At 44.8% G+C, this 12,946-nt stretch overlaps 1 protein-coding gene across 1 annotated transcript in view; it reads left to right on the forward strand.

Annotated features, from left to right (window-relative positions):
* Window positions 1-12,946, forward strand: part of LOC137647256 (protein rogdi-like) — a 75,777-nt gene that overhangs the window by 37,998 nt on the left and 24,833 nt on the right. Inside the window, exon 4 of the mRNA XM_068380650.1 lies at window positions 1,634-1,791. Within this exon, the coding sequence (XP_068236751.1) occupies window positions 1,634-1,791 (158 nt within the window). The remainder of the gene's footprint in view (window positions 1-1,633; window positions 1,792-12,946) is intronic.

A 12,946-nucleotide genomic window follows, 5' to 3' on the forward strand; every position in this document is an offset into this window, starting at 1 on the left:
TACAGTACTGAATTATCGTATGATCACATTCTCTTTTCGTGTTTTATTTCTTTCTGTGCTGAATTATATATCATATGTAATGCAATGAACAATCAGTAAGAACAGATATTACTAATTACAGTATTAATGGAATTACAGGTAACAAAATATCGTATTTGGTTGTCTTCAGATTTCGCGGTATTTTCGAATTTTCCGGAAAATCCGCGATATGTATATATATATGGGTTATGGGAAAACCCCGCGAAGTGGTGAATCCGCGATTGTTGAACCGCGAAGTAGCGAGGGTTCACTGTACCTAGTCTGTCAGAAATCATAGGTAACGAAGTTGAAAGAGTGCTGTGCCCCGTTAGAGCTCTTAAGTTTTACTTAGCTCGAACTAAACCATTATGAGGTGGTTCTGAGGCCTTATGGTGCTCCGTTAAGAAGCCCTCATTGCCCATGTCTAAAAATGCGTTATCGTACTTTATTAGACTTTTAATCCGGGAGGCACATTCTCATTTAAATGAGAAAGATCGTTGTTTGCTTAAGGTCAAGACGCACGAAGTGAGAGCGATAGCGACTTCGGTGCCTTTAAGCAAAACAGGTCTCTTCGAAGTATTATGGACGCGACCTTTTGGAGGAGCAAGTCGGAGTTCGCTTCATTTTACTTAAAAGACGTCCAGACTCTTTATGAGGACTGCTACACCCTGGGTCCATTCGTTGCAGCGAGTGCAGTAGTGGGTGAGTGTTCTACCACTACATTCCCTTAGTCCCAATATCCTTTTAATCTTCTCTTGAAATGTTTTTAATCTTCTCTTGGGTTGTACGGAAGACTAGGAAGTCTTTCGCATCCTTTTTGATTTGACGGGTGGTCAAATGTGGTTTCTTGAGAGCGCCCAGATTAAGGGTATTGATGAGGTCCTGTTATAGGGGTGTTCGCCCTGGATATAACAGCTCCTGGGAGTCTTTCAGCATCCTGAGAGGATGGCTGGGCTTCGTGAGGAAAGCGGACTAATGAGGCAGAGTAATAATCAGAGTCTGCTTCCTTACCAGGTACCTATACTTAAGTCTGTTTTTTGAATAATTGTCAAAAACTCTTGAGCATATACGCCTTTATTGTATTAATACTGGTCTCTACCCACCACCATGGGTGTGAATCAGCTATTATATATTCACCGGCTAAGTTTAATATTTAAAAATGATATTTTGATTATAAAATAAATTTTTGAATATACTTACCCGGTGAATATATAAATTAAAGGCCCTCCCTTCCTCCCCGATAGAGACCTAGGGTACTGAGAAGAACTGGAGATGTTTACAAGTATATGCGGTATCTGGCCGATAGTCGGCGCTGGTGGGCACACCCGCAACCTTCACGGCGATCGCTCGCGAGTTTTTGGAATCTGTCGAGCCGTCGGAGACGTCAGCTATTATATATTCACCGGGTAAGTATAATCAAAAATTTATTTTATAATCAAAATATCATAATTTTGTAAATACCATGTACTGTAATTATACAACAAACATAATTTTGTAAATACCATGTACTGTAATTATACAACAAACAATTTTGTAAATACCATGTACTGTAATTATACAGTTTTTGTAATTTTGTTACCTCTTATAATCTGAAATCACAAATGATTGTTTTTAGGATATAAATATGAAAGTGGCAAAGCACCAGAATCAAGTACATCGAACAAGTGTCACACCAGAAGCACCTTGGCGAATTCAACAGATCCAGGATGCTGGAAATTTCTTGCAACTTGCAATTCAATTTTTGCAAGGACATGGTGCCAATAATTCATTCAGGTAATTATGTGAATATTCTGAGGCCTTTATTACACATGCCATAGTTTTGCAGTTAGTACTTGTTTACGTGAAATAATTAATCAGAAAATGCCGTACTTAAGTACTGTACGTTGACTTTCCTTTTACTGTTTACAGGTATTCATACACTGAGTTATGGTTTTTAAATTCCTGCTTTTTATTTTTTCTAGTTTAATGTATTGCTATTTTATTTACGTTTGCATTTATTCAATTATGTATTGAATAGTGAGAAACCTGTATATCTCATATTTAATGTGTTAGTTTTTCATGGGGGAAATAATTAGATCAATATTCTTTTTTAGGGAGGTAATACTTAAAAGTGAAATGACAATAGTGTAGCAAAACTAGAGTATTTTTGTACAAATATGCCATACTAATTCAGGCTTGGTGCTCTAATATGCCACTGATGTACTATAATGAATTGTAGCTTGAGGGAAATGAAAAGGGTTTGATGTCAGTACATTACACTGTTGTTTTATTATTCATTGAGAAGAGCCTGAATTTTTATGAATCAAATTCTCATATACTGTATGATGAAACAAAATCTTGCATTGATAGCTTACATTAATGGAACCATTTTTACAAACTAATAAGTTTTTAATGTCACTATGACTCCAGTCATAGTTCAAGGGACTTCTATAGTATTTATGCAATTGGTAAAAAGTTACTAGCATCTAGGCACTGGAAAATTCCTCTAGCACTATTTATGATCTAAATTTATTTTCCACCCTCAGACTGATAAAGTTGTATGAGATTTAGCTACATATGGCATCAAAACATATATGCATACTGTACTGTATTTGATGATTATTTACCAGCTTCGACTGTACTGTACACCTTAAGTACTGTATTCAATGTGAGCTACAAATCTGAAAGTGAATCAATACGTTTTACCTGTATGACTGTATACTCTATGCCATTGATTATGAATAAATTTACATTTGTTCTTATATGAGTACAAACTGTCATCCTTTAATAGGAGTATGATTTTAAACTGGAAAATGGCTGTCAAAACTTTTTATTAGTAACTGGCGGGTGGAAGATAAATTCCGCCCGCCCAACAAGCCACCACTGACTTACCACTTTGGAAATTGCCGTATAGTACTTCAGTGTTTCCTCATGATTATGTTGTTATAGTTTTTTTCTTTTTCTTTTAGATTAAACAAGTGTGGGGGAAAATTATCATGTTCGGAGATATTAAAGGAAGAAGAGAAGGAAATGCAGTGTGTACTGATAAACTGTAGATGTGAGAAAGCTTATGACAATAACATGAAGCCTGGAAGTTGGCATTCCTTAGACATCTCTGTGCTCCGTTGGAGGAAGGGGCATTTGTTAACGCCAAGTAGTAAGGAAGGGTCACCGCCTTTCTTCTTCATTCAAGCATCTTCTCGACCCTGGAAAGGTGCTAAGGGTATATCACGTGGTGATGCTGTCTCTTCGAATAGTCCCCCCCACTTTGGGGGCTATTGCCATGAGTCTAAGCCCCGGGCAATTAGTACGCACGCAGTCCCCTGTTGTCTCTTCCCCCTCTTAATATCACCAGCTATTGGCCTGCACAACCCCCTTTAAATGGTGAGCTATAATTTCCTCCTCCACTTCTGCTTCATCTTCATTAGATTCTAGAGGAAGAACCAGTTGAAAACATCATTGCGGAAGTCCAGAAAGACATTGATAAAAGGGACTCCAACCAATATCTCCCTGCATGCACATGAGGAACGGTACGGTACCGAGAATCAACTCATCCAGGGGAGGTGTCTCGGTATGGTATGCAGTACAATACAGGTACTCATACGCATGCTACTGGTACTCAGTTTTGTATGGGACCGAGCATGCGCAATTTTGGTCGGAATGAAGGGCGCCACTTTTTTCCCCCTTTTCCTAGACAGTGCATGCCAAAACTATCCCACACAGGGAAGAAGTATCAGCATGCACTGCTCCTGCTATCTGTGCTTGGTCTTGTAGCAGTGGGAGTGCATGCGAAAAACTATCCAACACCGGGAGGAAGTATTGGAACGCACAACTCTTGGTTTTGTCAAAGAATGCACTCGGAGTCATCTGAGATGGTTCTCTAGGCTCCTCAAGTTGACTCTTTGTGATGGAGAAGTGAATGGGCAGTGGGAGCTGGAGACTGGTGAATGGTCATTGATTCTACCTGTTGAACAGGTTTGTTCCTGAAACCCCATTCCTGTGGACTTTGGATACCAATCCTTTGGTCCTACCGGAACCTTCTGTTCTCCATCATCAGGTAAGTATTGCACCAGTTCAAAGCTCTGTGCTTTGGACTGTTTACCCCTCCCAGTGTTGACACTGGTCTCTACTTGAGCACACTGGAACAGGATTTCTCCATGGAGATATCTCGGTGATTGAAAGATTTTGTTCTCCTCCAGGGAGTATTTTCTTTAGGTTAAAGACAGACTTCTTTCCTTTTACCACTATCAACAGATTTTGGAAAATGGAAAACGTTCAATCGAACACCCAACAACAGAATGCAGTTTCTGGGAATACCGATAGTCACGGCATCAGTGAGAGTCTTCCCATCTGATGATCATAGCAGCAAAATCATGGTAGCAGTACAATTGTTCCTGCACAAACAAGAACTTCTAGATCGACAGTGGTAAAGTCTTTCATGGGCGTAGAAGCTATCTCCTCATTGGGGTCTCCACCAGCAATCATTCTAGTCATATTTAAAGTATCTCTAGTTAGCAATGAGTGATCCCCTTTCAATCTGGTTCCAGTGAAATAGGATTACAGAACAATGTACTTTGGTGACTAAGTGAGAAAATCTCGATCAGGAAAGTTCCTCACTTCCAGAGTTCTGGTGTTCACAGAAGTATCCAAGGAGGAATGGGGTGCACATGAGGAATCAGTTTATCTCAGGAATATGGCCCATAAAAGAAACAATTACATACCAATCTGTTAGAAATGCATGCAGCATTGTCAGTATTACAAACTTCCCAACAGTGTGTTATAGAGCACTCGTTACAGTTGATGAGCAGTAACACAACTTTTCATGGCTTACTTTCTTAACAAGGGAGGAAGCTTTTCACAGACCTTTAACAAGTTAGCAAAGCACCTGTACTCTTGGAAAGTCGACAACCCAGCAGAGCGGTCAGTGAGGTTCATCCAGACAGGAGTAACTTTTGAGTAGACACGCTCAGTTGTCAGGGACATGGTGTAAGGTTATGAATGATCTATACATCCTTTGTAGCTGCCACAGAAGGACTTCTTACTTTCTATGATTCACCGTCAATTGAACCGCTATCTATTCAGTTGAACGAGAAACTTAGAGCATTATGCTCTCCAGCCCCAAACCCATTGGCAGCGTTAGAGGACCCTTCCCACATCCCTAGAAATATCGGGATGCATTTACATGTTTTGCCAATTGCTCAATAGACGTTTGATAACGTCGAGTCTCGGGATGACCCTTATTACTCCCAAGCTGCCACATGCCAAATGGTATCTAGATCAGCTGTTTTACTCATCTTCCTTTGTCAGGGAAGCTCCTTAGTCTCCTCAATGAATGGTATCACTCGGATTTTAACCGAGTTCTCAGACTATGGTTTAGAGATTAGACCTTGCTCTTAGTGGAAATTGTCAAGACTCATGAGAAGCTTTGTACAGTCTTAACCTCCTCGAGATCTCAAGAAGTGTAATGGAATGTCTATTGAGTCCTCAGAACTTGCTAGAAGAGCTTCAGATAGGTCTCTGAGCCTCAACAGTGTCGTCTACTAGTCTTAGCCTCGGCAAAACGAGCAGGTGAATGGTATTGCTTTTCTAGTGTAATAAGTCATTCTGAAGGATAGAAGTCTCTCAATTTGTTTCAAGAGCTAATGACCAGGACCTAGAACCCAGTCGTTCACAACTTTTGAGTCCTTTTACATCTGTTCTCTATACGAAGCGACTAGCATGGATTAAGATGACTTACCTCTCTATCTTTTGAGGTCATTATTATTCATCACTTCCTAACATCACTGGAAGGGAATAGAAAAGAGATCTGAGAACACTATTTCTTTCTGACTTCATGGGACAATCAGGTGTGCTCATTATGTAAGTGAGGAAATTGAAGTTCCGTCCTCGATTCAAGCGTACAAAGTTAGAGATATTGTATCAACCCTAGCTCCCAGGAGGAATCTTGAAGACAAGTAATGGCAGATGACCTTCGCTGCCCATTACCAAAGGAAGTATACCCACAGGCCCTGTGGTAGTTGGTCAACAGATCATGTAATAACAAACCTAACTCCTTTATGGGACAAGAAATATCTTGACCAAGATGGCTGTTGCGATGTAAGTCTAAAGGAGAGGTAAGATCACTGTCCCTTTTTACCTCTTCTTAACCCTTCCTTAAGGTGCAGTAGTTGTTCCTTTATGTGCTGGACTGGATGCCAGATGCAGCTAAGACGCATGATTGAGAAACTTTTCTTAACATTTAGGCAAATTTTGTTTTGAAATAACTCCCCCATTATCCCAGACAAGGGGAAGGATGGACCAAATATATGTAACCTAAGACCTGCGACATCATGGTCAGGTTATAAAGAGGTTGACGTATCCAGGGAAAGTACAGTAAACCAACCAGTTTGGTTATAGGAACTTCCTCCCTCCTAAGGAGAAGCATATCAAAGGATGATGGTTTGTGTTTGTGTAGGAACAAATCACAAATTTACAAATTGGTGTTTTTCATAACTATACAAATGTGATTCCTTACAGTGACACTTGCCACCTCAACCACTCTGCAAGTCCTAGGTTTAAGATCAAAGTGGGAGCTCAAGGGCATGTAGGGTAGGCAGGGTTTACCCACCACCTACCAACTTCTACTGACACCTCGTTAAAAGTTTTAATGGTTATTTTCCATCTTCGCTGAAATTGTACTCATATTAATGGTCCAAGATTTGTTTAGTTAGGAAAAATACAAAAATTTCTTTTAAAATGTGATTTTTTCAATATTAATCTTACCCGGTGATCATGTAGCTGCAGCTCTGCTGCCCGACAGAAAAAACCTACGGGCGGAATACGCCAGCAATCGCTATACAGGTGGGGGTGTACATCAACAGCGCCATCTGTCGAGTAGGTACTCAAGTACTTCATGTCAACACAGAACCAATTTTCTCTCTGTCGTGCCATCGGCAAGACCTACTTGATACGCTGTTGTTTTCTGGAGTTGATTTTCACGTTATTTGGTGAAGTATTCTCTCTAGTTATTAGCTTTCGCTGTGCAGAAGTTATCCTCAATACTTTCTCACTTTCATTGATTAGATTTTGGATTATTTGTTGACGACTTGGATAGATTTTGGATTTCCCCCCTTTGACTAATTCAAGATGTCTGACCCTACTCAAGTCCCCAAGTACAGGAAGTGTAGCGCTAGGGACTGTTCTAGGCCTCTTCCGAAGGCCTCTATCGATCCGCACACCGTTTGTTCCAATTGTAGGGGTAAAGCCTGTCAATTGGAAGATCGATGTGAGGAATGCGCTGGGCTTTCGGAATTCGATTTTCAAGAATTCCTTAAATATGCACGTAGGCTAGAGAAGGATAGGATCAGGAGGAGTTCGTCTCGCTCTATTGATTTTTCCTCTCCCCATGCCCTTCAACCTATTCCTTCCCCTGTAGTGGTTACACCCGACCCTCCTACTAGCTCTCATCAACCTTCGATGGCAGATATGATGCGTGCCATTCAGGCTCTAGGTGAGAGAGTCGAGTCATTGGCGAATGACCGCAATCAACTCATGGCTGACGTCAGGGAGTTGAAAGGTAAAAGTGCAGTGGGAAGTGAAGTGAGTGTCAGTGCAGTGAAAAGTGTCAGTGTTACGCATGAGGGTGCGTCTGTTCGTGCCTGTCGTCCTCCCAGTCCGGGACCTCTTGCAAGCTCCCAAGCCCAGGGGAGAAGCAATGTCGTATGACCAAAGGGTTCGACAGGCCTTGATCAGCGGACAGACGTTCCCTCCGTGGTTGAGGACGTATCTTGCCGAGATCGTCCCACCCACTTGAAGACGAGTGAGCCCATTCATTCCTCGTCTGCGGAAGAGGTTTCTCGACAGAAACGCTGGACCAAGGTCTCACGACCTCTCAAGCGCAAGGTCCCTTCCGAGCGAGTCCAACGGCCCAGGTGTAGCCACTGGGTCAGTTCGGACTCGCCGCAGTCCTCCGAAGACTGCACACCTCCCAAGAGAGGTAGAGTGGTTTCGCAGCAGGCAATCACTCCGTCTGTTGCCGCACCAGCTGCTGTAGACCCTAAGTGGTCTTTGCTGCAGTCTATGCAGACTCAGCTAGCTTCCTTCATGCAGGAGTATCGTGCTGAGAAGGTTGACGCTGCACCCGTTAGTCTACAACCAGCCACGGTTGTGCGCCCAGCTGACGCTGCGGCTGCCTGCTCCCACACTCCGGCTGTGAGAGCTCCACCACCTATGCGTAGTCGACCCTGCCAGACGCAAGTTGACGTTAGCCGACGTGCGGAACCCTCCGTTGACGTGCGTGAGCTACCACAACAGCAGGAGGGTGGAGTCAAGCTGCCGTGTTTTGACGTGGTGCTTCAGCCTCAGCAACCCACGGTGGTCTCCACTACGCGCCACCACTCCGCTTTGGTTGTTGCCAGCTCTCAGACTGACCAACAGCGGCATGACGTTGGATCCAGTGCAGCTACGCATGCACCCGTGCTGCCGGACTCAGCCGTTCAGCTTTTATCTACTCCTTTGCCGCTTCCTCCTCAGCATTCAGATGAAGGAATCTCTGATGACGACGAAGCTGCTCATCTGGACGACCAACACTCAGACATCGATGAACCCAAGACTACTCCTCCCTCCTTAGACTTTAGGAAAGTGCTTGCACTGTTTAAGGAGTTATATCCGGACCAGTTTGTGTCTGCAGCTCCACGCTCACCTCCCTCTGAGTTTGCTTTAGGCATGCAGTCAGCAGCTCCTGCCTTTACGAAGCTCGTACTCGCTCGCTCATCCAAGAGAGCTTTAAGGGTACTGGGAGAGTGGTTGCAGGCCAAGAAGCAACTTGGGAAGACATCCTTCATGTTTCCCCCGGCCAAGCTTGCTTCCAGATCTAGCGTCTGGTATGCCACGGGAGAGGTTCTCGGCTTGGGAGTTCCTGCCTCTGCCCAGGGCGACTTCTCAAGTCTGGTAGACTCTCCCCGCAGGCTGGCTATGAGACGCTCCAAGATTTGCTGGACTTCTTCGGACATGGACCATCTTTTGAAGGGAGTTTTCCGTGCGTTCGAGATCTTTAACTTCCTGGACTGGTGTTTGGGAGCGTTGAGCAGGAAGGCCTCCCCTTCTGATAAGGAATCTTCCATGCTCATCATGTCCTGCATGGACAAAGCCATACGGGATGGGTCTGGCGAGCTTGCGGCTTCTTTCGTGTCTGGAGTTCTCAAGAAGCGGGATCACCTTTGCTCCTTCTTGTCGGCGGGAGTCACCCCATGTCAGAAGTCAGAACTGATGTTTGCTCCGCTTTCGAAGTGTCTCTTTCCTGAAGAGTTGATCAAGGGGATTGCCGCCTCGTTGATCCAGAAAGACACTCATGACCTGGTGGCGTCATCCGCACGCAAAGTCACATCTTTACCTTCCGTGCCTAGACCTAGGATGGACACACCAGCGTCTAGGTTCATTCCGCCCTTTCGTGGCAGAGCCTCCAGCAGAGGAGGTACTCGTGCCGAAAGTCAACGTGGCAACAAGAAGAAGGGTTCCAAGTCCTCTAGAGGCAGAGTCTGACTGCCACCTTCTTCAGACAGCAGTGGGAGCCAGGCTCAAGAACTACTGGCAGGCCTGGGAGAACAGGGGCGCAGAAGCACAGTCTGTGAAGTTACTCAGAGAGGGGTACAGGATTCCATTCTTGCGCAAGCCCCCTCTAGCAACGACTCCCATCGACCTCTCTCCCAGGTACAGAGAGGAGGACAAGAGGCTAGCTTTACAGCAAGAGGTGTCTCTCTTGCTACAAAAGGGAGCGGTAGTCATAGTCCGGGACCATCAATCCCCGGGCTTCTACAACCGTCTCTTCTTAGTGGCGAAGAAGACAGGAGGGTGGAGACCGGTGCTAGACGTCAGTGCTCTAAATGTCTTTGTCACAAAGCAGACGTTCACCATGGAGACGACGAAGTCGGTTCTAGCATCGGTCAGGAAGGAAGACTGGATGGTCTCGTTAGACCTAAAGGACGCGTACTTTCACGTCCCCATCCACCCAGATTCCCAACCTTTTCTAAGGTTCGTTTTCGGGAAGGTGGTATACCAGTTCCAAGCCCTGTGCTTTGGCCTAAGCACGGCACCTCTAGTGTTTACCAAACTGATGAGGAATATTGCCAAATTCCTGCATTTAGCAGACATCAGAGCCTCCCTCTATTTGGACGACTGGCTTTTAAGAGCTGCGTCAAGTCGTCGCTGTCTGGAGAATCTAAAATGGACTCTGGATCTGACCAAGGAATTGGGTCTCCTGGTCAATATGGAAAAGTCCCAACTCGTCCCATCCCAAACTATAGTATATCTAGGTATGGAGATTCAGAGTCAAGCTTTTCGGGCTTTTCCGTCGGCCCCCAGAATCAGTCAAGCCCAAGAATGCATCCAGAGCATGCTGAAGAAGAACCGATGTTCAGTCAGACAGTGGATGAGTCTGATAGGGACGCTTTCATCGCTGGACCAGTTCATCGCGTTAGGGAGACTCCACCTCCGACCCCTTCAGTATCACCTAGCTGCTCACTGGAGAAAGGACATGACGCTAGAAGCGGTCTCAGTTCCTATCTCCGAGAAGATGAAGTCTGCACTGACTTGGTGGAAGAACAACATTCTTCTCAGGGAAGGTCTGCCACTGGCTGTTCAGACCCCCGACCACCTTCTCTTCTCGGACGCATCGGACACGGGCTGGGGTGCGACACTGGATGGTCGGGAATGCTCGGGCACGTGGAATTCGGATCAAAGAGCACTGCACATCAACTGCAAGGAGCTACTGGCAGTTCATCTGGCCTTGAGAAGCTTCAAGTCCCTCCTTCTAGGCAAGGTGGTGGAGGTGAACTCCGACAACACCACAGCCTTGGCGTACATCTCCAAGCAAGGAGGGACTCATTTGATGACGTTGTTCGAGATCGCAAGGGACCTCCTCACCTGGTCAAGAGATCGAAACATATCCCTAGTTACGAGGTTCATTCAAGACGACATGAATGTCATGGCAGACCGCCTCAGCCGGAAGGGTCAGATCATCCCAACAGAATGGACCCTTCACAAGAATGTTTGCAACAGACTATGGGCCTTGTGGGGTCAGCCCACCATAGATCTGTTCGCTACCTCGATGACCAAGAGGCTCCCAAATTATTGCTCACCGATTCCGGACCCAGCAGCAGTTCACATAGATGCCTTCCTTCTGGATTGGTCCCATCTAGACCTTTATGCGTTCCCCCCGTTCAAGATTGTCAACAAGGTACTGCAGAAGTTCGCCTCTCACGAAGGGACAAGGTTGACGTTGGTTGCTCCCCTCTGGCCCGCGAGAGAATGGTTCACCGAGGTACTGCAATGGCTAGTAGACGTTCCCAGGACTCTTCCTCTAAGAGTGGACCTTCTGCGTCAGCCGCATGTAAAGAAGGTACACCCAAGCCTCCACGCTCTTCGTCTGACTGCCTTCAGACTATCGAAAGACTCTCAAGAGCTAGAGGCTTTTCGAAGGAGGCAGCCAGAGCGATTGCCAGAGCGAAGAGGACATCCACTCTCAAAGTCTACCAGTCAAAGTGGGAAGTCTTCCGAAGCTGGTGCAAGGCGAATTCAGTATCCTCAACCAGTACCTCTGTAACTCAGATAGCTGACTTCCTTTTACACTTAAGGAAGGAAAGATCCCTTTCAGCTCCTACGATCAAAGGTTACAGAAGCATGTTGGCAGCAGTCTTCCGCCACAGAGGCTTAGATCTTTCCAACAACAAAGATCTACAGGACCGCCTTAAGTCTTTTTAGACCTCGAAGGAGAGTCGGTTGGCCACACCAGGTTGGAACTTAGACGTGGTTTCAAGGTTCCTGATGTCAGCAAGGTTCGAACCGCTTCAATCAGCCTCTTTTAAAGATCTCACTTTGAAGACTCTTTTCCTCGTCTGCTTAGCAACAGCTAAAAGAGCCAGTGAGATACACGCCTTCAGCAGGAACATAGGATTTACATCTGAAACGGCTACATGTTCCTTACAGCTTGGTTTTTTAGCTAAAAACGAACTCCCTTCTCGTCCTTGGCCCAAATCGTTCGAGATTCCAAGCCTGTCCAGTTTGGTTGGAAATGAACAAGAAAGAGTCCTATGCCCAGTAAGAGCTCTTAAGTACTATTTAAGACGTACGAAGCCTTTACGAGGACAATCAGAAGCTTTATGGTGCTCTATTAAGAAACCTTCTTTACCGATGTCGAAGAATGCAGTTTCTTATTACATCAGACTTTTGATTAGAGAAGCTCATTCTCATCTGAATGAGGAAGACCATGCTTTGCTGAAGGTAAGGACACATGAAGTTAGAGCTGTCGCAACTTCAGTGGCCTTCAAACAAAACAGATCTCTGCAGAGTGTAATGGATGCAACCTATTGGAGAAGCAAGTCAGTGTTCGCATCATTTTACCTTAAAGATGTCCAGTCTCTTTACGAGAACTGCTACACCCTGGGTCCATTCGTAGCAGCGAGTGCAGTAGTAGGTGAGGGCTCAACCACTACATTCCCATAATCCCATAACCTTTTTTAATCTTTCTCTTGAAATGTTTTTTATTGTTGTTTTTGGGTTGTACGGAAGGCTAAGAAGCCTTTCGCATCCTGGTTGATTTGGCGGGTGGTCAAATTCCTTTCTTGAGAAGCGCCTAGATTAGAGGTTGTGATGAGGTCCTTTAGTATGGGTTGCAACCCTTCATACTTCAGCACCTAGGAGTCGCTCAGCATCCTAAGAGGATCGCGAGGCTCAGTAAGGAAGACGTACTTAAAAAGGCAGAGTAATTGTTCAAGTCGACTTCCTTACCAGGTACTTATTAATTTTATGTTTGTTATTTTGAATAACTGCTAAAATGAAATACGGAATACTTAGCTTCTAATGTTAACATGTATGCTGGTCTCCACCCACACCCCTGGGTGTGAATCAGCTACATGATCACCGGGTAAGATTAATATTGAAAAATGTTATTTTCATTAGTAAAATAAATTTTTGA

Source organism: Palaemon carinicauda, chromosome 9, assembly GCF_036898095.1.
Source record: "Palaemon carinicauda isolate YSFRI2023 chromosome 9, ASM3689809v2, whole genome shotgun sequence".
NCBI classification, from domain to species: domain Eukaryota; kingdom Metazoa; phylum Arthropoda; class Malacostraca; order Decapoda; family Palaemonidae; genus Palaemon; species Palaemon carinicauda.